This window comes from Peromyscus maniculatus, chromosome 9 (assembly GCF_049852395.1).
Source record: "Peromyscus maniculatus bairdii isolate BWxNUB_F1_BW_parent chromosome 9, HU_Pman_BW_mat_3.1, whole genome shotgun sequence".
Lineage (NCBI taxonomy): Eukaryota > Metazoa > Chordata > Mammalia > Rodentia > Cricetidae > Peromyscus > Peromyscus maniculatus.
The window spans coordinates 44,550,233-44,575,110 of NC_134860.1; the positions used below are offsets into that span (position 1 = coordinate 44,550,233).

At 43.5% G+C, this 24,878-nt stretch overlaps 1 protein-coding gene across 2 annotated transcripts; it reads left to right on the forward strand.

Annotated features, from left to right (window-relative positions):
- On the forward strand, positions 1 to 24,878 carry Cgrrf1 (cell growth regulator with ring finger domain 1). 2 transcript variants are annotated; one of them, XM_042284720.2, is made up of 6 exons: positions 1 to 245; positions 10,532 to 10,671; positions 14,154 to 14,331; positions 14,424 to 14,610; positions 23,568 to 23,675; positions 23,891 to 24,878. In XM_042284720.2, exons 1-6 carry the CDS (start codon positions 142 to 144, stop codon positions 24,209 to 24,211), a joined length of 1,038 nt encoding a protein of 345 aa, XP_042140654.1. In that variant the 5' UTR covers positions 1 to 141; the 3' UTR covers positions 24,212 to 24,878. The 2 variants fall into 2 exon arrangements, with proteins under 2 accessions (XP_042140654.1, XP_006987575.1); XM_006987513.4 differs by having other exon boundaries at positions 2 to 245; positions 14,463 to 14,610.

Genomic DNA, 24,878 nt, shown 5'->3' on the forward strand with positions numbered 1-24,878 from the left:
GGTTCCTGTGACCGCGGCTTCCAGCTCCCCAGAAACCTGGGCGAGTGACGACCTACAAAGTTTGTCCGCTCCGGGGCGCCATACAGACGGGCTCTGGTCCCGGCCGGCCGGGCTGGGCCGGTCTGAGCCTAGGAGACCCCGATGCCCGCAGTGTTCCTGGTAACGCTCTATGAATACTCGCCGCTCTTCTACATCGCGGTGGTTTTCACCTGCTTCATCGTCACCACCGGCCTGGTACTAGGATGGTGAGTGTCCAGGGCTGGGAGCGAGGGGACCGCCGGCCGGGTGTGGGGTCCGTGCGGAGGGTCGGGTGGCTCGGGCACCGCGGGCACCGCCAGCGCCCGCACTCGGCCCAGGCCGCCTGCTGCACCTGTGGGATGGGACCGCCCGGGGGAGGGCAGAGCTTGGTCCTGATGCGGGGTCAGAGAGTCCGAAGGCTTTGTCCCCGGCCGGGGGCCTACTCGGTACCCGGTGAGGACCGGGCACCCGCCGCACCGGGCACAGACGGGTTACCAAGCAGCTTTGACAGTGTTCCTGACTTAAACTGACCCTTGGCTTGGTTTCAGATCTTTCTGAGGAACTTTTACCCGAATTCTGTAGCTCCCGTTTGGTAATGGAACAGCTTCTTGAAAGCAGTCCACTGTTTTGAGATGGTCTTTAGTTGATAACACATTTTTTTTTTTTTTTTTTTGAGAGTAGCGAGATTTTAGGAGTAAGTTATTCTGTGGGTTGGAGGTATTTTGCTTCTCGGAGAGTTACATAACCCCTGAGCAATTATTTCAAGGTAGAAGAGTCTCCGGTATTTCTCCTGAGGAGATGTGGCTGTATCCTGTCTAGGCCACCCTTATAAACACGGCTGGTCGAAACCATCGGACTAGCCTGCCGCGGTTGTTCTAGGCTGTAGCCTTCATAGCCCCTTAAGTGCACAAGAGTCATGGCCCAAAGAGGGCCTTGCGGAAGAGACATGAGCTATTTATAGTTGGAGAAGGAGTACTTTGAAGAAGAAAAAAAGAGTGAGAAAGGGAATGAATTTCAGAAACACCACATGAGCCGAAGCACGCAGGATTGGGACCGAAGCGAGCTTTGTAAATCAGGCTCAAAAATATCACCTGCTTACATATTCATCATTACTTTAAAGACAGGCACGGATCCCTGTCAGTTTCTGAAAATAGATGCCACTTTTGGGAAAGAAGAAAAATGTAACATTCCCAGCTGACACCCCCCCCCCCCCATGGTACAGCATAAAACCCGAATGATGCAAGCAGAACAACATGAAGACCAGTCTTACACAAATTATTTGTTCTCCGTAAGATGGTTGGTTTCACTGTAGCATATGCAGCCCTCCCCAAGTGCTGGGATTATAGGAGTGTGCACTATGCCTGGATCATAGTGTTATTATTATTAACCTTCCAGCTTCTTTGTTGTTTGTTTGTTTTTCTCCTAAGTGCTGGGATTAAAGGCGTAGGCCACCACCGCCTGCAACCTGTCAGTTCTAATTGCTGTCATTTACTTCAAGGAAGTTTGTAATTGGAATTAGGAAGGTGTTTCCCAAGTGAAAAAATTAGTGTTCATACAGTTTTTAAAGGACTATAATATTGGTGTTACTCTCGTCAACATAATTTTCCTGTCTAAGGAAAATTGGTATCTAGTTGATAATTACATTATATGTGTTGCCAAATAGGCCACTAAGTTCGATCTCTTAGACCTATCTCTAGCATTGGGGAACTGGGTGGAATTCATATTGCACATAATGCTGGCACCCTAGGGTAAAGGGAAGCCAGGATCTGTGTGTGTGTGTGTCTGTCTGTCTGTGTTTAAAAGACAGACACTTTGGAGTCAGGCAAACGCAGGTTCAAATCCTGGCTCTGTCAGGTTGGCTTGACTGTATAATGATTATTTTACTACCCCTTGTCCTTATGAGTTTCATAAGTGTTGCAAGTTTCTGCTGAGGTATTGTTTCTTGACGTCTGGTCTGAGCACTGCTGAGGCTGGAAGACTTTGTAAGTAAGTGTCAGTCACCTCCGTCCTGATTTGGACCTAACCTGTCCTGGTGAACCTAACCAACCATTCTTCCCACTTAGCTTAGCTTCATCTATATAGATAAACTTTTTATATGTTATTTGCAAGTTAAAAGGTCCATCTACTAGAAAGGATGACTTGGACACTATTTTAACCTTACAAACATCTTTCTAATATCCCAGCCAAGGCAACCAAAATAAACTACCAACTACTATCCTTTTCATCCTTGTCATTTTGTTTTGGTAATGTCTGCCGTTTGATCTTTATTGGTTATCTGTTTCACAGTCGGGGTTCTTACCCCTTACAGCTGAGTTTCTTGCCATTTGCTTCTCTCCACTGTGCGGTGTTCCCCTGTGTGGTGAGCATGCTGAAAGACGAGGAGCATCTCATGATTAGATCCCATAGCAGAGAAAAAATCACACCGCAGGAAGCAGATGTCTTTTAGCCTCCACAGTGGCTTCTGGGAGCCTCAACAGCCTCAGTCAGGTGCTCTCAAGTGCTTTCCACAAATAATCCAGGACTCCGACTTGGCAGTGATTCCCCGCCTCCTCTGCGCCACAGCTTAGTAAGGGATTGGCTGTCAGCCCCACAGCGCTCCTGTGGCCTCTGCTAGTGAATCTGGGGCAGAACTCTAAAGCACCTTTCTCCTTTGCTGTCTACTGATAACGCTTCCCCGAGAAAGGATACAGACTGGAAGTCTAGACAGCCCTAAGAGGCACGTCATTTCCGTCTGGTTCCTTTTCTTGTATGCCTTCCGTAGCAACAATGCTTCATTCTGGCAGTGTTCTGGTCCCAGTTTATAGTTTTCAACTCTCCTACGTCAGCCTCGTCTCTTTGTATTGGAGTTGCAGTAGAGCCATAGGATCCCAACTCCAAATCTTTTTTCTTCCGTTACTGTAAGTCTTAGTTACTTTCCGTTACTTAATAGCTGGTGGCAAGTTTCCCACTGCTAGACAAGCACCCTACTGTGGGGCGTTTACCCACCACCCCACAGCTGCCCAGGGTTTTCTTGAGTGTGAGCAGCAGGAAATATTAGATAGAAGGATTTATTGCAGAGATAAACAGAAAATAAAGGATAGCCTCGAGAGGGCCTGGAACCTATTCCAACGGGCCCCGACTGTCTCTGGTCCAGGGTTTTTATAGAGATGCCAAGGGGTGGAGCAAAAGACCTCTTCCCCAGCACAGCCAGGTGCAGACCATCTCAGACACCTGCACTCAGGCCCGTGGTCCTGATCATCCTCTATTCGGACCTGCTGGGTAAAGCCACGAGGAACCCGAGAACGGGCTCCCACACCCTACCACTGGGCTACATCTCCAGTGCTGGTTAACAGTTTTTAATACATTTATTTCTTCCTGCTCAATAGTTCATGTGCTTTTGGTTTCCTGACTAGACTATGGCTGATAAAGTATCACTCAGAAGAGGATTCTTGGGCAAAATGCCATCAAAGATAGAGCTTGGGAGTTGGGTTGATTTTAACCTAGACACCTGGTTGTTATTGGGATATTCTTCAGCTCCCTGCTAATGAGAAATGAGATCCCAGTGACCCGTTGCATGTAATGGCATTGGAATTAATTTAAATAAAGATGCCTTTGGTTGATTGTGATGGAGTATTTTCTGAATTAGGTGCCTGGGGGAGCAAATCTTTATAGTCCTTGACAGTTGGTGGTAGTAGTGGCTGGTCCTGGGTTTGCTGGAGTATTTACAGGAAGAAAACAAACTTGAAACTCTCACACCCACTCTGGGAATCACAGAGTTCCTGGGGGCTCTAAACCCCTTTGTTCTGTGTCCCATAGCTGCCTTGCTGAAAACGGGCCCCATCTTCTTTATTGTGCTGGCCATAGAATTGCATGGTCTTTTCAGTGTTCACATGTTATTGATTAGAAAGAAGTGGAGATCTGAGACTTGGAATGGGGACATCTAGATAGACATGAACAAAGTTTGGAATTTATTAATTTTTGAGACAGGTTTTACTCTGTAGCCCAGATTGGCCCAGAACTCTCTAGGTAGACCAGGCTTGCCTTGAACTTGGACTGGTCCTCCTGCCTTAGCTTCCTTCTTGAGTGCTTGGAATTAGAGGAATGAGCCGCTATGCCCAGTTTAAAGCTGAAGCTCTGAGCTCCTTTTACTTGTGGATCCAGCCTGCTTTCCATGAGTGAGAAAGCCGGTGTCCCTGGTGGAAAGACCCTGTGGCAGTACCATTAGGACAGCTGCTTTCCAAACAAATGTCCACAGAAGAGTCCCGCCTTGTCCTAACCCGAGAGCTCTGCACCAGGACAGACGGCTGACTAGTGAGAAATAGCCCAGCCTACCTTATAAATTTGTGTCTGGAGCAGCGGTTCTCAACCTGTAGGTCTCGACTCATTTGGAAGTCAAATGACCTTTCACCAGTGTTGCCTGAGATCACTGGAAAACACAGATGTGCTGTGGATATCATTCTATATAAATAAAACACTGATGGCCAGTGACCAGGCAGGAAGTAGGTGACCAGGCAGGAAGTAGGTGGGACAAGGAGAGAGGAGAATTCTGGGAAGCGGAAGGCGGAGGAGGGAGATACTGCAGCCACCGCCAGGACAAGCAGCATGTGAAGACGCCAGTAAGCCACCAGCCACGTGGCAAGGTATAGATTTATAGAAATGGGTTAATTTAAGATAAAAGAACAGTTAACAAGAAGCCTGCCACGGCCATACAGTTTATAAGTGATATAAGCGTCTGAGTGATTATTTTATAAGTGGATTGTGGGACTGCGGCGCTTGGGGAACCTGGAGAGAAGTCCTGCAGCAACACAGATGTTTCCATTACAATTCATAACAGTAGCAAAATTATAGTTATGAAGTAGCAATGAAAATAATGTCATGGTTGGGGATCAGCCGAACATGAGGAACTGTATTAAAGGGTCGCAGCATTAGGAAGGTTGAGGGCCACTGGTCCATAGGAACTGTGCACTCCATAGAGACCGTACTGTTAGGAAGGTAAGAGAAGGATCGATGTTACGAGGTCAGTTACATCTATATGGATATGTGCTCAAGGACTTCTGGGGCCAGAGTGTTAGCACATACTTGTTTGGTTGATTGAAACTTGATTCACTAAGTTTGAGACAGTTCAAGGTTTCTCTTTTTCTTTGGCTTCTAGGTTTTCCTCTAAGTACAGCTTTATCAGCATAGCACAGAATTTGATACCTATGTTTTCATTCTTAGCCAGTTCTGAATTTTAGATGTTTGTAACCTGTAGGCCAGAGTATGCTGTCTTTAGTAAACATTCTAGTGGACTTGAAGGGAGAGCCTCGCTGCTTGTTGGTGAGGTGACTGTAACTGTCAACAGGCCAGACAGGCTGATAGTGCTTGCTCTTCAAGTCCTCGCTGTCCTTACTGATTCTCTGTCTTGCTGCTGCCAGTTCCTGTGTTGGTCCAGAGTATTGAAATCTCTGTGTGGTTTTCTCTTTAGGTTCAGAGTTGTGGTTTTCTTTTTGCTTTGTATTTTGAAGTACTATCTGGAGATGAATAAACATTTAGGATTATTGTATCTGATAAGTTAACTCCATTCTCATTATGAAACAGTGCTCTTTTTTTCCTCTTATAATCTCTGCCCTAGTTTCTGCTTTGTCTGTTATTAACATAGCCACTATAGGTAGCTTGCTCATTCTCTTCCTCCCCATCCCTCTCTCCACGCTTTGCATTCTTTTCTTCAGGGTTAAATTTAGCATCTTAAGCATTTAGACAAACCACCTCTGAGCTACATCCCAGGACTTCTCGCTCTCTTTTGGTTGGTATTAGCAAGAGTATCTTTTCCCATCCTCTACTTAAGACCTATTTTTGTCTTGATATTTTAAGGGGGTTTCTTATTTATGTCCCATATAACTAGTACTGCATTTGTCTCCATTTCTCTGATTATCTCGGTCTTTTAGTTAAGGGGTTTGCATTATTTGAATTTGATGTGATCGTTGGGGTGCTTGGATTTAAGTCCCCCATTTTACAGTTTGGTTTTATTTGACTTGTCTGTCTTTGTTCTTTCCCCCATGGGTTACTCTTTATTTGCATAAATTAAATGACCCTGTTGGCATGTTAGCAACAACTTTGAGGTTCTTTTGGGGACTTTAATCTTCACTTAATATTTTAAAGATACTTTGTATCTTGTAGATTTTGGTTACAATTGTCTGTTGGATGTTTCATTTTTGTTCAATTTTCTTTTCTCTTTCTGTTTCATTTTAGACAGAGACAGAGACTCCCCGTGTGTGTGTGTGTGTGTGTGTGTGTGTGTGTGTGTGTGTGTGTGTGTGTGTGTGTGTGTTTTCTCCTGGGAGCTGAACCGATAGCCTCATGCTTGGTAGGCAGTAGACCACCAGCCACATCCCTAGCCCTCGTATTGGTCACTTTTCACTGTAGTGCCTTCACATTTACACCCTTCTGTTCTAAAGTGTTCGATCTGCCGTGCAGCCTGGCCAGCAGATTCTTCATCTCAGATATTGCCTTATCATCTGTAAAACTAAGATGAGTGTTTTAAACTATTGTCTATGTCTATATATTCTTCAGTCTCATAAGCCTTCTTGAGCACGTGGAATACAGTCCTGGCAACTATGTAGATGTCCCCAGTTAAAGATTATCGACTTGTATAAAATGATAGAAAGATTCTGGCATCATTTTTATACATTTCTATAGATTCATTTATCTCTTCTTTATGGTTAACATTTTCTGCTTCTTTGCATGCCGGTTAACTTTTTAAAGCATTATAAATATTGGAAAACATGAATTTTCCTTAGAGCTTGTTGGGCCATTATCTTACATATTCTTACACATATTCTTAAGCTTTGTCCTGGGTCACAGTTAATTTCCTTAGAAACAGTGTGATCTATTAGAGGCTTGCTTTTCCTCTTCCTTGGCTGGACCACAGCAGCCTTATCTAACTTCAGTAAAATTAGGTCTATCATCTTAAGTAACTGTCTATTCTGTTTGTTAATTTTATTAGATTCCTAGATTGATGGTTTATTATGAAATTTTAGTCTGCTACCTAAATGTTAGTGGCAGGATTTTTAAAATTTATTTTATATGCATTGGTATTTTGCCATGGGTGTTAGGTCCTCTGGAACTGGAGTCACAGATGGTTCTGAGCTACCATGTGGTTGCTGGGAACTGAACCCGGGTCCTCTGGAAGAACAGTCAGTGCTCTTAACCACTGAGCCATCTCTCCATCATCCAAGTGCAGGATTTTTTTGTTTGTTTTATTCTTTTTCCTATCTTTACTGTTTTACTATTTTATAAATACCTATTACCAGATGCTTAGACATCTAATCTAGGACAAGGGATTGCAATGACACTCTGTTGCAGATTGACACTGGCCCAACCTGCTCTTGGTGTGAGCCTTGTTCTACCCCTTGCATTGCATGCATGGCCTATCCTGGCCTTTGTGTAGGTGGGCTTAGTTCCCACTACCTGCTCCAGGCCTAGCACCCACTGATCCATGCCAGTCGCCTTTCCCAGTGTATTTTCCCTAAAAGTAGTTGCCTTTAAACCCAGCTAGGCCTCCTTTCTTCAACTTTTTACTATATAAACTTTCAAACATTCAGGACACAGGGAAGAATTGCATAAGGAAATACATTACCTGTTGCTTAGATTCTGCCGTCAACATTTATTACATTACATATCCGCCCATTCATTCCTTCTTCTGTCCCACCATGTGTCCATCCTATTCCAGGATGTACCCAAAGTCAATTGTTCTCTTCACCCCTAAGTACTAGAGTATGACTATCACCAGCTAAAGTTCAGTGTTTTGTTTATAGTTCTCTTTTCTTTTGTATGTTCAGTGCCTCCCTGTGTGTGTGTGGTGTGTGATGTCTTCGTGTGTGTGTGTGTGGTGTGTGATGTCTTCGTGTGTGTGTGTGTGTGTGTGTGTGTGTGTGTGTGTGCGCGCGCGCACACTCATGCATGCACATGTATGCATGTGTCACAGTGTGCACCCGAAATTCAAAGAGAGCATCCTCCAGTAGAGCCCACCCCTTTCGTCTTGTTTGAGACAGGATCTCTTTGTTCCACTGCACATGCCAGCCTGGTTGCCCTGGAAGCTTCTGGGGGTTCTCCTGTCCCCACCTCATCTTGCTGTTGGAGCACTACACAGACACACAGGCCCACACCAGCTTTACATGGATTCTGACTCAGGTCCTCACACCTGCTCAGCTCTTTACCCACTGAGCCATCTCCCCAGTGACCTAACGCTTCTCTCAAGACAGGGTTTTTCTGTGTAGCATGTGCTGCCCTAGAACTCTGTAGACCATACTGCAGATTCTGAGATCTGCCTGCCTCTGCCTCCCAAGTGCTAGGATTAAAAGGTGTGCACCACCACACCCAGCCAGGTTTTCTTTTGAAATGGTGTTTACCTGCAATGGGATGTGCAGATCCGAAGCATGCTAATTGCCAGGTGTTACCAAATACATCTATACAATCCCAAATTGAGTACTGCACACTGATAGGTTCTTCATGCACTTTCCCAGGTACCCCTGCTCTGTACACTCAGAAACAACCTTGCTCTTATTTCATAGGTTAGTTTTGCCTCTGTTGGGTTTCATATTAGATAATCATACAGTATCTCCTTTCTGAAATTTTTGAAATTTTTGTTTTATTTTATGTGTGTAGGTGCTTTGCATGCATGTATATGTATGTACTGTTTGTGTGTCTGGTACCCACAGAGGCCAGAAGAGAGTGTCAGATCTCCTGGAACTGGAGTTACAGACAGTTGTGAGCTGCCATGTGGGTGCTGGGAATTGAATCCCAGGTCCTCTGGAAGAGCAGCCACTACCCTTAACCACTGAGCCATCTCTCCAGATCTTATATTTTTGAAAATTATCTACATGGTCATAGCAATGTATTATCTCTTTTCAGTGCTGACTATTAATACATTCTTCCTGGAATATGTGAGTTTGTCTGTTGGTTTCCACAGGCTCTTTTCTATTTCTTTTTTTTTTTTTCCCTGTCAGTGCTGTGTATTTGGAGAAAAGGGTGTACTCAAAGTATGAACATGTAGTTCAAGTCCATTGATTCAACTATGGAATCATGTTAGGACACTCTGTTTAGGTGAAGTCCCCATATCCAACTAATAGCTTTTCTGTAGTGGGATAATAGGTTTCTCCGCTGCTGCAGTAAGCCAGTTCACGCTGAACTAAAAAGTAAAGAACAGGTTTATTTGAGCAAAGCGGCTCCCTGGTGAGTTCTCCAGTCCCAGAGATCAAGGCCAGAGAGGTTACACACCCAAACTAAAGCATGGAGGTTATATAGCCTATTGGTGAGGGGTGATGACGTGTCCATAACAAGCTGGGTTTGTGCCCAAGTATGGTAAAAAAAAAAAACTGACTGCTTTAGGTGGGGACTTGGGCCACTGGCAACTTCGGAGGAGGAGGTGCCCTAGCTGCCAAAATGCAGAACTGGGCTTTTTGGTGCCCAGTTTTCTTTGTTGGAGATTCTCTGAGAGGGTGGGGGTTGGAGAGAGAGAGATGGGACTTCTCAGACTGTGCAGGAAGGAGCTGGAGGTTCCAACCGAACACCAACTGTGGATTTATTTCAGGGCACTCTATTTAGGTCAAGTAAACTTGCCTGGTTTGTAATTTTACTAGATACTTCATTTGGTTTCCTTATTTGAAGCTTATTCTGTGTGGATTGTCACAGTTCATGCTTGTGCATAGTTTATATGACCTTTAAAAGTATATTATGTGAATGAAAGTCTGTATTTGACATTTTGCTTTGTTATTTTAAAAATTCTAAATGACTATTTGATATTTTGATAGTACCCTGCCCTCATAAATCATAACACATAGTCTGTACATTGAGTAAACATTTGTTTTTTTCTTTCTTTTGAGGATTTGGTTCTATAATGACCATGTTGTTTATTTTAAGTATAATTCACCTATAATTGTTGTGCTCTCTATTGTTATCCACAATATAAAGGAAAGAGCTGCTTATTTTCTGGAGCATACTTATTCATTCAGCCAAATGATACAGCACAGTTCTGTGAGACCTCTCACCTCCCTCAATTCTAGACTGATTCTGCAAGACAATTGTAAAATAAGTGACTGAGTCTCTTTCCCTGGTACTTATTTTTAAAGGGAATCTGTAATGAAGCCTAATTTTTTAAAAAAAATTTAAAGTTATTCTTTGTGGATTTCACATTGTGCATCCCTATCCCATCCATCTCCCTATCCCTTCATATCTGAAAAACAAAAACAAAAAAACTGCCGGGCGGTGGTGGCACACACCTTTAATCCCAGCACTCGGGAGGCAGAGCCAGGCAGATCTCTGTGAGTTCGAGGCCAGCCTGGGCTACCAAGTGAGTTCCATGAAAGGCGCAAAGCTACACAGAGAAACCCTGTCTTGAAAAACCAAAACCAAACCAAAACAAAAAAACCCAAAAATGCAAAAACAAACTAACTAACATACCAAAAAAGAACAACAACAAAAGTCTCAGTGTGGAAGAGTTTGTGTGGCCAAAATTTTAAGTTTGTGGAAGTTATGTTTTATTTTTACCTTTCTTTAGGTTTGGTTGGGATGTTCCGGTAATTCTGAGAAATTCAGAAGAGACCCAGTTCATCACAAGAGCTTTCAAGAAACAAATGAGACAAGTCAAGAACCCTTTTGGCTTAGAGATCACTAACTCGTCCTCAGCTTCACTAGCAGGTTGGTGGCCATTTTCCAAAGCTTTTCTCTCACCCCTAGTCCTGTGTCGTTAGCCTTTCTGTGTTCATCTGTTTCTCTTCACTAACCGCCACCATTCATTGAGCTGAATACTGCAGATGTCAGGGTTAAAGTTCATAGATTTTCTCCTGGAAGTGTTTATCCAGTAGTCAACAGAGACCCGTGTGCATACAGAGGAGAATGAAGTATTTCATGCGTTAGTAAACAAGTCTGTTAGGACACTATACCACATTCAGTAGTCTTCAGTGAAATGAGAAATGATCAAATGTGTCTGAAACAGTAAGTTTAAGGTTGCTGGCCTTTTTAAGAACAGCTGATTTTTTAATCTGAAATTGTATTTTAGTATACATTATTTTCATCTAATATGAGATTTGTTTGTTTGTTGGTTGGTTGGTTGGTTGGTTGGTTGGTTTTTAGAGACAGGGTTTCTCTGTGTAGCCCTGGCCCCTGATTGTCCTGGAACTCACTCTGTAGACCAGGCTACTAGGCTGGCCTGAACTCAACAATCTGCCTCTGCCTCCTAAAGGCTGGGATTAAAGGCGTGTGCCACCACAGCTGTTATTTTTGAGAAAAGTAAGAAAAAGCCAGCACTGGGAGGCAAAGGCAGGCAGATCTCTGTGAATTCAAGGCCATCCTGGTCTACAGAGTTAAGTTCCAGGACAGCTAGGACAACAGAGAAACCTTGTCTTGAAAAACCAAAAAAAAAAAAAAAAAGAAAGAAAGAAAGAAAGAGACTTCCTTTGTTAAAATAAGGCAGAGATCACACATTCCTGATTAAAATATACAGTGATGGTTTAATGACTACCCCCACCCCCTTCAGCATCTTTAGATTTTAACCTGCTACAAATTCTAATCTGCTTTTTGGGTAAGGACTGCCAATAAAGAAATCAACCCTGACTTCCTGCTGTCCAGTCCACAAGTCCGGAAGTACACCGGGGAGTGGGGTGGGCTGATCACATTGTGAGTCAAACATGGGCTCCGCTGGAGCTAGAGCAGAGGAACTCACCCTGCTCCTCAGGCCGAAGGAGTCTCAGGTAGAGCCGACTCTGCCAGTGTCGGGCACATGAAGACAGCCAGTCCGTGGAGCACTCAGCTGTGTGCCCATGTGCCGACGGTCTTCGTAATGAAAAAAACAAATGTGTTCACTCGGAGTGTAGCTACTAAAAGAACTCACTTAAAAAACACCAGTGAGTAGTGCTCCCTATTTGTTTTCTGGTGGGAGAAAGGGAGACGGATTTTGGTGGAAGTTATAGGAACAAAGCTCATGGAAAGGTCGATACCCTTAAGATGTTTACACAGTGGTTATAAGGTTATTTTGTTTCCTGCACAGACATTTAAATAATCCAGATTTTTTTTTCTCACCCCTGTATCCCAAGTACCTGACAGAGTGCACAGGAAAGAGAGCAAACGTCCAGATATGATGTAACTTGACAACAAGTGAGAAAAGGGTTATTCAGTTTGCTAGAGCAGGCTGCTGGGATTTCGTTGTGTAACAGTGTTGTGTTTGGATTTTTGTTCAGTTCATGTCCCCAGATAGAGGCTTTACTGAAACTAAGGTAGATACTCAGTATATATTAGTTGAATTGGATTAATTTGCTTCAGGAAGTCTGTTGTCACTTTGGAAGTAACCCCCTTACCCCAGCCCACCCCATTTTAACAGATCCAATAAGAGCTGACATAAAGCAAAAGACTTAGGCAAAACAGACATTAGCATTTGGAGAGCAGTTTGCCACCCTCCATCTCCTGCATCCTGAACTCTCCTGTCCAGGTGCCCTGTCTCGTCACTCTCACGCGGGGCCTCTGTACATCAGGATGTACCTCCTCACTCCTCGCAGGACGGCTTTCCCGCCAGTGTTGCTCTTATTAAATGGCTCAGTGCACTGGCTCAGAGCCAAGGATGGCTCCAGCACTTGGTGCTATTAGCCCGGTGAAGCTGTGCGGGATGAGGATGGGTTGAAAGAAGTCATACCCACTCGGCTTTGAACTTCCTGATTTACAGCTGCCGAGGTTTGGTTAATGATATTGATATAAAGCAGTTTTGTGTATGCATTGAAATTTGGAAGAACAAGAACGTGTGAAGGGGAAACTCCCTGCAGAAGAAGTGGGGAAAGGAAAGGGAGAGCAGTTTTGAAGGAAGTATTTGACCTGCCGTCAGGTGGTATCCTTATGCAGTGGTCAGGTTCTGAGAGAGTGTGTGGAGGAGAATTCTGCAGATGCTGTGGCTCTTCTTCATTACCGTCTAGTGCTAGCTTTAGCGACACATTCAAGTATGATTACTTTTCAGTTGCCAGTGAATTAATACCTGGTTGAAATCAAGTAAATATTTGAAATAGAATTTCATTCCAGTAGCCTATACAGTTCCTGCTAATTAAAATCTGTGCTTGATCAATTATAGCAGTCTTGTGTCACTGCTGTCACACATACCACCAAAGTAGAAGATGAGTAAGGGGACCATCTTGGTCATCCTGTGAAACCTTTGCTTGAATTTGTGTATCTTCTCACAGTATTTTCTCTTGATCACATTTTTAAAAATAGGTAAGCAGTAAATCACACTTCCCGTTACAAGCAGCAGAAAAGCCTTCAGTAAAGGCACACTGAGACCTGCGGAGTTGCTGGTAGACCCAGGCCAGGTTCAGAAGCTAAGCTGCTGTACCAGGAACAGTGACCCAGACTGCATGTAGGTCTAGTCAAACACACCGTGCCTCTGAGCACGGACTGTGGCAGCTTCCCCTCCCAACAGTAGGAGACACCGGAAGTTTGCCCTTGAACTTGGTATGCTTCAACTGCCACCAGTAAGGAGAGACAAAAATCATATTGGGAGCACTGAAAGTGCTATGTAAACATAAAATCCATAAGTAAAACAGCACATACAATTTGTATGCACTTAGTTACCCACTTACCAAGTCTACTGACACTGTAACCTCCTTTGTTAAAAGCAAAGAGAAAGGAGAATATTGCTAATAAACCTTCCATGGTTGGCATGCCTAGCCCTTCCTCAGGCTGTTTTATACACTCGTGGAACACTAACCGTATGATGGACATTAACAGTGCCATTGTATATATTAATAACAACGCTCAGTTTTTTCTTAGTGTTTTTCTTACTTCGGTGATCGCCATCTGGACCCCCTGGTTTGTTTGGATGGCTCTGCTCTGTTGTTTTGACCCTTGTGCTAATCACACAATGATTGCATATATTGTTAGAAAGAGGTGGTTATAGTTACCAAAAGGAAAATTGGACCAATCATTTTAAAGACAAATTATAATAATAAAATTTTGCTGTATTGCTCAAATTCTACATAGCTATTAACATTTTTATATTTGTAGATATATATCCTTCAACGGCGTTTAAAAATTGCCATCAGCTAGGCCAGCGTCCACAAGAACAAAGCCTGTGTTCCTTATCCCATGTTATGTTATCTGCTACATTGGGTGACACCTATCTTTTTCTGGTTTGTTTTCTGTAGCTGGCATGACCTTGACAACAGATTGCCTTGAAGATAGTCGTCTTACATGTTTCTGGGGGTGCAGTGTCCAAAAACTGCATGAAGCTCTTCAGAAGCATGTTTACTGCTTCAGGATAAGCACTCCGCAAGCATTAGAAGAGGCACTGTACAGTGACTATCTCCACCGAGAACAGTATTTGTATCCTTTTCCCGAGACACACTCACTGGTACAGAAAAATGACACTCTGGGATACAGTAAAATGTTACCAAGTTATTGACTCTTTAATCTAGTTTTGTTCTTTTGGCAATTTGCCTTTACATACTCAAAAGCATTAAAAAGCACAGCAAAGAAGAAATATATTGCCAATTACCGAGAGATACTGAAATTGAAGACTTTGGTCCAGTGCCCAGATCTCGCTATCCATTGGTAGCTCTGTTGACCCTCGCTGATGAGGATGATCGGGAAATTTATGATATTGTAAGTAATTAAAGTATCCGGAATGCCTTACTTTTACAAGATTTGGGTGATTCTTAATTATTTTTTGAAATAAGAAAAAAAATGTCTGAAAATATGTATTTGGTCCTGGACACACATGTTTTGAAAAATTAAAACATGGATTTATCCTGTAACACACCTTCAGAGTATGATGATCCCCCTCTCCCACACTGTGGATGACAATAACATGGCTTTATTTATAAAAATAAAAGGTAGATTATTATTGAATTAAATTAATTTCATCCTTTAGAAAAATGTCCTTTGGGATATATGTCTATTCTTCACATTTTTATTACTGAATTGATCAGCATCATGACTCGAAGTGCTTGATTTTAAGACCAGGTCTGCTCTTTTTAGGCCATAGTTATGGTCCATCGGAGTCCCTGCCATGCCTGTGGGATCTCTATGTTCAGTCATTTTAGAATCTTGTTTTCTCACTATGTACTGATTTAAAAAAAAAATTTATTTGTTTATCATGTAAATAGTGTTCTGCCTGCATATATGCCTGCACACCATAAGAGGCACCAAATCTCATCAAAGATGGTTGTGAGCCACCATGTGGTTGCTGGGAATTGAACTCAGGACCTCTGGAAGAGCAGCCAGGGCTCTTAACCTCTGAGCCATCTCTCCAGCTATGTACTGACTCTTTAGACTGGTAGTTCCCTGTTTGGAGCATAAAAGCATCTAAGTGGTCCGAGAGACCCTGATTCTCAACCCTCTATATGAGATGGAAACTTACACAGGTTGAACATCCTGATGTGAAAATTGGGAATCTTCTGAGCACTGACATATGCTACACGTGGGAAAGTCTAACCCATCCAGTTCAGTGTGTGTGCACCAAACATGCTTTTGAAATCATCTTTAGCTCGTGTTTATAAGTTTATTGTGTTCTTACAGCACAAATGAATTTCCTGGTTAGACTTGGGGCTCATCTCTTTCTCCATGATAGCACATCATATATATGCAAATATACCCAAATCTGAATAATCTAAAATCTGAACCACTTTTTCTTCCAAGCATCTCTTGTCTTTGATTTTTTTCAAGAGAGGGTTTCTCTGTGTAGTTTTGGTGCCTGTCCTGGAGCTTACTCTGTAGACCAGGCTGACCTCGAACTCACAGAAATCCACCTGGCTCTGTCTCCCGAGTGCTGGGATTCAAAGGTGTGCACCACCACCACCTGGCTATAAATTTATTTGTTTTTTGAGACAGAGTTTCTCTGTGTAGCTTTTGGAGCCTGTCCTGGTACTCATTTTGTAGACCAGGCTGGCCTTGAACTCCCAGAGATTCACCTGCCTCTGCCTCCTGAGTGCTGGGATTAAAGGTGTACACCACCACCGCCCCCAAAATATATCTTTTTTGTTTTGTTTTGTTTTTCCGAGACAGGGTTTCTCTGTGTAGCCTTGGCTGTCCTGGAACTACCTCTGTAGACCAGGCTGGCCTCAAATTCACAGAGATCCGCCTGCCTCTGCCTCCCGCTTCCAAGCATTTCCAGTAAGAGAAACTTCACCCATATATGTAACAAACTTTTGGTGAACTCTTACGGCAAGAATTAGGCATGGTGGTGCATACCTTTAGTGCAGCTCGGGAAGCAGAGGTAGAGGCAGAGGCAGGCAGATCTCTAAGTTTGAGACCAGACTCCTCTACAGAGCAAGTTCTAGGACAGCCAGGGCTACACAGAGAAACCTTGTCTCAGAAAAGAAGGAAAGAAGGGCCGGGCAGTGGTTGCGCACGCCTTTAATCCCAGCACCCAGGAGTCAGAGGCAGGCGATCTCTGTGAGTTCAAGGCCAGCCTGGTCTACAGAGTGAGTTCCAGGTTAGGCTCCAAAAGCTACACAGAGAAACGCCATCTAGAAGAAAAAAACAAGAAGGAAGGAAGGAAATCTTATAGCAAGAGTGCCCTTATACGCAATTTGCTACTTTCCTTGGTGCTTGGTATGCTCATTAGTAAAGATGCAGTGACATTTTGATACTTTTGTGTAATGTGCAAAATATATTCACTACCATTAATTAGCCTATGGTGTTCTTTTTCTTTTTTTTCTTTTTTGGAGCTGAGGACTGAACCCAGGGCCATGTGCTTGCTAGGCAAGCGCTCCACCACTGAGCTAAATCCCCAACCCCTATCCTGTGGTTTTCTTTCAGCAGCAACCTAGGGTGTTAGAGCGAGTGTCTTAAAGACTAAACCGTAGGAGAGGAAATCCCAGCTCCACTCTACCCCAGTGCTGAGGGTCAGACTCAAGACCTCACTCATGCTAGGCAAGTGCTCTACCATTGAGCTATGGCCCCACTTCTACCCGTTTGTAAAAAGTGGAGTAGTGCTGGCGGGCAGTTGTGGCTCATGCATTTAATCCCAGCACTAGGGAGGCAGAGGCAAGCTCATCTCTGTACGTTCAAGGCCAGCCTGGTCTACAGAGGGAGTTCCTGGACAGCCAGGGCTACACAGTGAAGCTCTGTCTTGAAAAAACAAAAACAAAAAATCAGAGTATCTTTATGAAATAAGTGTGTGTTGAATTTTGAAAGGTATATATAAAATATAACTTGCTATTTGCAGACAAATATTTCAAATTTCATTTTATTTATTTATTTACTTTGTTTTGAGACAGGGTCTCACTATGTAGCTGTAGCTATCCTGAAACTATGTAGACCAGGCTGGCCTCAAACACAGAGATCGCCTGCCTCTGACTCCTGAGTGTTGGGGCTAAAGGCGTGCGCCACCATGCCTGACTTTAAATGTTATTTTTAAAAATCAAACTGAAGCTTTTTTGTTGTTGTTGTTCCTAATTAAAAGAGCCAGACAGGAAGGAATGGAGAAGTGCAGGTCCCTGGCTATAAAGCTACAGGCGTGGTACATAGTATGAAGGCTACAGTTAGTGATATTCAGAATGTTGGTGACGAGAATGGGTGTTCTTGCCACAGAGAGGGAGAATCATTGTAAAGTAATGGTTTGTTAATTTGCTTGACTGTAATGACAATTTCACTATGCGTGCATATTACATCAGCACATACTATTGTGTACCTTAGATATATACAGTTGAAAGAAAGTCATTCAAGACAGCTCATCTGATAAAATGCTTGTTATGTACGCCAGATGACAGAGTCCAATCCCCAGAACCCATTCATGGTAAAGAGAGACAAGTGACTCCACTCCGTTGCCCTCTGACTGGCGCCCGAGTGTCCTCCTCCATATCATGCACACACACAATACTGATAAATTGGAAGACACAGTGAAGGCTAAGGGACCAGGGCGGGGAGGCTGCTGCAAAGTTAGCGAACCTCACAGAACTTGACAGCAAAACTCCCTAGTTGCACAGCCATGAGGCAGTTGGTGAGTTCTGATTGCATTTTCAGTGTGGATACACAAGAGTTGTCAAGTTGGTGCGTCACAGTTCTTTACCTCCTGGGCGTGGCACCCTTCTCTCCACGGTGTGTCCCTCCCTTATCATTTCCGTGAGTTCTGTCCCCTCTTTTTCCATCTATTCAAAACAAAGGGTCCGGTGCTAGTCACCCCGACTCACGGCTCCTGGTAGGTCCTTTCTCCTCTGACCTCACTCCCCGTGGACTTCAGTGTTCTTTGTTTTTCTTATTTTGTGTTCCATGTGAACAGGGAAGATTTCCCCATCACCACATACATGTGGTAAAGTGGGAAAAATGGGAGATGACCATTTTCATCATCATTTGGTGACATATATAGAGAGGATCTGCTCTCAGGTGCCTGAGCCAATTGGGACGGAGCTGCTGGGGGCCAAAGCTGTGGGCAGCCTGTTCCCTCCAGGCTCAGCCTCATCTTCTGCCCTTGTGGAAGGCGGCCTGGCCTGTCTGCATCCTTGTGTGGCCTTCCTGATGTTCTCCTAGGTGTTCTCCCCTTTCTCTGTTAATTATCTCTCAGATCTGGGCTGGTATTGGCAGTAGAGCATCCTTGTCATTACGTCATTTATGCTCAGGTTCTCTTTAAAGGCAAGCTAAATATTTCATATTTGTTTCTCATGTATGGTTCCCAGTACTTTATCTGAGGCTCATGACCACTACATAAAGACAAGAATGAGCCGGTTCCTGTCGTGACAGAACAGAATTTCACTGACCTCACAGTCAGTCTCCAGTCCTGAGGACTGGACCCAGAGCCTCAGGCAGGCTGGGCAAGCATTCTACCACTGAGCCAGGGCCCCAGCCCGAAATTCATTTTGTGAAGGACAGTTTGGAGCTAGTTTGTTGTTGCTGTTGTTTTAAGTTGATGAAAGAAATCAAGAATTGTTATTACAAGGCTTTGACATTTACATAAATTGTATAGGAGAATATCTTCATTAGAAAGTACACATTGAATACCAGGAATCAATAGCCAGAATTTTTAGTGTAATTCTTTATTTTTATTCCTATATTATCCAAATAACATGCATTTGTGACAGAAAACAAACAAACAAACAAAAAACTAGAAAGCCTAGGCAGGCTCAAGGAAAGAAAGTGTGATTGCCTACTCTGTCATCCCAAGGTGGCAGCTATGAACGGGCACCTACTCTTGCCAGCTTTTTAGCACGTAAAGAAAAGGATCAAATGGGCCGGGCGGTGGTGGCGCACGCCTTTAATCCCAGCACTCGGGAGGCAGAGCCAGGTGGATCTCTGTGAGTTCGAGGCCAGCCTGGGCTACCAAGTGAGCTCCAGGAAAGGCGCAAAGCTACGCAGAGAAACCCTGTCTCGAAAAACCAAAAAAAAAAAAAAAAAAAAAAAAAAAAAAGAAAAGGATCAAATGGAGCATTGCATGAATTGCCCTCTTTAGTGGTCCATTTGAACATCTCGTCCGTATCACATGAGCTCCATACGTTAGTGTGTAAGTGTCACGGTAATAGCCTCCGAGGCCGCACTGCCTCAGACGTCAGGAGTGTGGAGTGAGGCGGTAGTGTTGCTGTTCTCTTCCATCCTGGCTTTCTGATTGCAATATTAAAACCTGTGAAGAATGTTATGTTTTTACAGCTGTGGTAGTCTTACGGCTTTTCTTTTGTGCATGATTTCAAAAAGCTACAAAAATAAGAAGTGAAAGAACACCTGTGTACTTGACCCAGGCCGCCTAATGACATTTCCAAAACTGCATTATTATCTGCCTGTGTATGCAAATGCCATGGTATCGTATGTGCATTTGAAATGACCGATTTCACAGTTAACTTGGAGGGTGGTGGCTGTTTGATCCTGGTACTCAGTGTGTACGTCCTAATACGGATCTTCTCTTATATAACCATAATGCGGTTATGTGCTGAACAAATTTCAGTGTACCGTATCCCACCTGTGCTTATATTCCAACCTCCCAGTCAATTTAGAATGCTCTGGCAGCAGAAGACAGTCAGGTCTTCCTAATGTCTCCAGAGAAGTTCTAGCCTAGGCCTCCACCCCGGGAAGCTGAGGTGTTGACTTACACCACGTAAGAGAATTTCAAGACAAGTTCGTGTGAATCAGATTTGGATTGATTTAGACAAGGTCAGAGAAAGAGTTCATGCTTTAGATTTAAGAAGGTTCAGAGTTCAGAGAGAGGGAGAGACATCTTGATAGCTATCTACATGTGCTTTTGTGTTTTGAAGTTACACCACTCAGGTGATGTAATTTATAGTGAGTTTTTAAAGAGTAGGCCGAGTTTCCAGATTAAGTTTAAAATTGAGCTGAAAATATGACATGGCTTACTTAAGGAATTCTTCAGTAGGTGGAAATGTGAGGTCATCTGTGAGGTGCACTGTCCAGGGTTAGGGATGGGAGAGAAGTGCCGATAAACCCCACGGTCACAGCATAGTTATCATCTTGATACTCCACTTACGGCCTCACTCAGAGAGAACACTACTGTCTGTGGGCAGTCTCCCCTGATTTTGCCGATTTCTTGACTTTGAGCCAGCTGGAAATGTAAATCAGAGCCTGGCTCCTTCCTTTTCCCCATGTCCTCTCCATTTTCCATGTCCTTCTGTCACACCTTGGTATTTTCTAGTCTACAGTCAGGTTTGGTATGTGCCATGCTGTTAGTCTCCTTTAACCTGGGCATGCTCACAGCCTTGCTTTTTCTAACTGTCTTTACTCTTTGGTTTTTTGAGACAGGGTTTCATTTTATAGCTCTATCTGCCTTAGAACTCACTTTGTAGACCAGGCTGACCTCAAACTCACAGAGATCCGCCTGCCTCTGCCTCCTGAGTACTGGGATTAAAGGGTGTGCTGTCATGCCCATCCTTGCTTGCTTTTTATGACAGCATTTTTAGACTACTTCCATATACACACATCCTTTTTGTAAGCATAGAGGTTTTCTTGTAATTGGGTCACAGTTAGGCTTTATTGGCCAGTGAGCCTTGCAAGGTGATGGACACCCTTCCAGGGCTCCGCCTCTGAAGCCCACTGCTCTTTGCTGGCGTTGGCGATAGAAATGTTGGTCTCGTGGTCAGTTGTTTTCTGATGCTCTGGGCTTCTCTCTCTTGATCTCCCGTCAAGCTGACCTGAGAGTTTGACCTAAATTCCTCTCCCACTTCTTCCTCCCCTCCTTGTTGTGTCTTTCTGTGGAATGGGGCAGATGGACTGCAGGGTCCTGATTGCCCTGCCCTCTTCTAGACCCTCCAAGGACCATGCAGATGCCCTGCTTTTCTATGCAGATTGCCTGTCTTTAATATTCCTTGATGATTTTGTCAGAGTTCATGTTTACCATGGTGTTTGGATGTTGCTGTGTCCCATGCTAGCCCTCTCTAGTCAGTTCTTGGCATGCTCCTTCAAACCAGAACCTTCCCTTTATTTGAGTATCTATTATTCCAATGGCCTCATGGATTCTCTTTTCTCTTCCTTAGTAGTTTATATCAGTTTTGAATTTAACTATTTTGGCACTCAAATTACATCTCACCACTTCTTACCAGGCTGAGCATTTATAGTCAAACTGGCTAGTCTAGCCAATCGCTGAGCTCTTTGATCAGTGAGAGACCCTAACAAAAAAATAGGGTGGAGAGCAACTGGGGGAGATAGCTGATGCTGACCTCTGGCTTCCACAAGGATACCCACATGCACACACAACAAGAACACACTCATGTAAGTGGAGAGTGACCGAACAAGACACTCACAGCTGACTTCTGGGGACAGACACACACACACCCCACACACATATAATGGAGTGTGATGCCAGCCAGAATTCCCCAACACCACCAACTGCCAAAATCCTCAAAGCTCAAAGCTCCCAAAGATGGAAACCTACAAATGATAAGTCCCAAACCACAACTTCCAGCAGTGGATGCGTGGCTCAATGAGGGGAGTGGAGAGCCAAATCTTTGGGATGCATTAGTACGCCCTCACTTGTATATGGGGTACTTGCCAAGCTATTAAAATATCACGTTTTCCTTCTGTCTTGTCGTACATAGTACTAGGCCTCCCTCCGTGGGGGAGAAAAGCAGTTCAGGGATCTTCTGAACTAAGGACACCTGCTCACACAGGGATACCTCCAGGTCACTAAACAGTAGATGGTGAACTAGCTTTATCTAGAAATCTGAAAGTCAAATTTACCATGAAGTCGAGCACAGGAAACTGAGGAGTGCCTCACTTTGATTAGCTATGGCACCCTCAAAGTGGTCTCCACTGTTCTGTGTGATCTATCAAATATCTGCCATTGGTGCTTCGGGAAGCACCAGAAATTTGAGAAACTTACCCATTTATGTATTATTGTCAGGAAAAAGCAAAGTGTTTTATTTTTATTTTGAACATAAAAACATTATAATTTAAAAGTCCAGGGTTATTTGAAATTGGAAAATATTTTCTCTGTAGAAAATAGTGACAATGATAACATTTCCCAATAAACCCTTTAAAGCCAAATAATAGCTGAATTATACATATATTGATTAGATTCTGGGATACAGAAGAAACCTATCTTCATCATTCAGAGAGCTATGTTTTACTTAAGTTGTATAAGTGAAGGCATCTCAAGGATTCCAAATGCTGTATCGGGTCAAGCACTAACCAGTCTGGAGGGAAAGGTCAGAGTCAAGGACTCAGCAGAACTGTCAGGCCAGGAGACATATAAAGAGGAATGTGACAACCAAGGAACCAAAGCACTAGAGAGAAACCAGAGCTAGGACGATGCCAGGTGCTGAAGGTCAACAAAGTATTTTATGCTTATCAGAAGATGTGGTGGCCAACTGCTACATAATAATCACATTGGGAACTAGGTATGCTCAAGCTTCTGAAGGTAGATTGCAAAGTGTTACCTTTTCCACTCAACCAATGCATTTGGTGGAAACTAGACAAGTGCACTTGCCAGCTCTACAGAAAGGATGCAAAGTGCAGGTTAGGAGCATCACTGTCTGCTAGGCACCCCTTCCAGGGCCTGAAATTCCAGCTCTCGGTGAATCAAAGACTAGCAGTGAGCTCCAGGATTCTGCCTGTCTCTGCCCACCCTTCAACACTGTGCTCTGTGAGGCAGTCATCCAGTTACATGTTTTCCCAGATTGTTAACTAGTTGTCCCTAAACTATTTACTTAAAGAAAACAAAGCCAAACCTCCCTGTGCCTTGTGCTTTGAGATGATACCTTCACTGTAGCTTTGCACATAACTAATTGTTTTGTTATTATTTTTTTCTTGATTGTTTCTTCTGTCTCTTGCATTCATCTACTTATGAGTCAGTTCAATACAATTCAATATTTAATGAGGCTAGGCTGCTCTGGGCTGTTGAATGCTCTCCTACCTATTCTTATATGTTCCTTTTCTTATGTGAGTATTTTAGAATCGATGTCTGTAGCTTGTAGTGAAGCACATTGATATTTTTATTGGGACCACCATGAATCTGTAAATTTCAGTATAATTTAAATGTGTCAGTGGCTGGCTACTTTTCAGTGCTGTGAAAATTAATATACAAATGATATAAGTGTTCTAATACAGCTCTTATTTGAGAAGCATTTTTTCACTTCTCTGTGAAAGAGTGTTAAATACTGACTCATGTCCAATTTTTATTTTAGATTTCCATGGTGTCGGTAATTCATATTCCTGATAAGACTTACAAACTTCCCTGCAGAATATTGTATCAATATTTACTCCTGGCTCAAGGTCAATTTTATGATCTTAAGGTAAGTCATACCATGTAATATTTGTTGTTTATAGAATTCAAGGACTGGCTGTTTTAAAGAGAGCTGTGGTTTTTAGTTAGCTATGGAAGTTAACTACTCTTGCCTGTATGTTGAATTTGCTAGCTCATAAATTTTCAGTAGCTTTTGTGACCCCCCAGGTTCAGAGAGTAACTGTTTTTCACAATGGCCTTTCTACTGGTTTCTTTGACTTTCAGCAACTTTTCATGTCTGCAAATAGTAGTCCCAGCCCCTCCAGCAACCCCTCCCCTGCAGACAGGAGTGCCGAGCAGAGCTTGTTGGAGAAGGCCGGCCTGGCTGGGAGCGAAGCGGAGCCGCTGGAGGAGAGCAGCAAGGACTGTGTGGTGTGCCAGAACGGGGGCGTCAACTGGGTGCTCCTGCCTTGCCGGCACACGTGCCTGTGCGACAGCTGTGTGCGTTACTTCAAGCAGTGTCCCATGTGCCGGCAGTTTGTGCAGGAATCCTTTGCACTTTGCAGTCAGAAAGAGCCAGACAAGGACATGCTGGAAACCTCCTGAAGCCGTCACAGCCAGAGAGTGGACTGTCCACGCAAGGTGCAGAACCATGTGTCCTTAGGATCATAACACAGAATCTACAGTGGTGACTGTCAGAAGGAATTCTGTTTTCACGTCATAATTGTACTTGAATGAACAAAGATGTTCTTCCTGCTCAGCATGGCGAGCACTGGAGTACTGTCTTCATTGATACCTAAAACTCTCTCAGCTCTTAAGAAGAATGTAAACATCTGCCTTTGGCCATCAGGAAGATTTCATGTAATGTGGGTGAGAAAAGTCACTCAGAAAATCCATCCACTTGACATTGCAGGAGATCCAAGTTTCAGGGTGGGCGACTGCTTTTCCATTGATGTAATCTGGAGTGAAATTACAAGACTGCATTCTACTGAAAGTAATTAAATGTCCCCCAGTTTACAGAGGAGTTGGAAGGGGCTTTTTACCTTCTACTGCCTCTGAAATCTGTTTTTATAAATATTCATTTGGTTTCAAATTTTCCTTATCAAAGTTACATAAATACATGCTTTAACTTTTCCATCGTGTAGGTTTTGAAGTCATAAACGTAAGGCACAGTTCTGATTGCTCCCATGTGTCAGAGAGTGGATGGCTCTCGTCTACAGGAGGCAGATGCATAACACCTGGATAATAAAATCTCGTGCATAATTAAGTTATA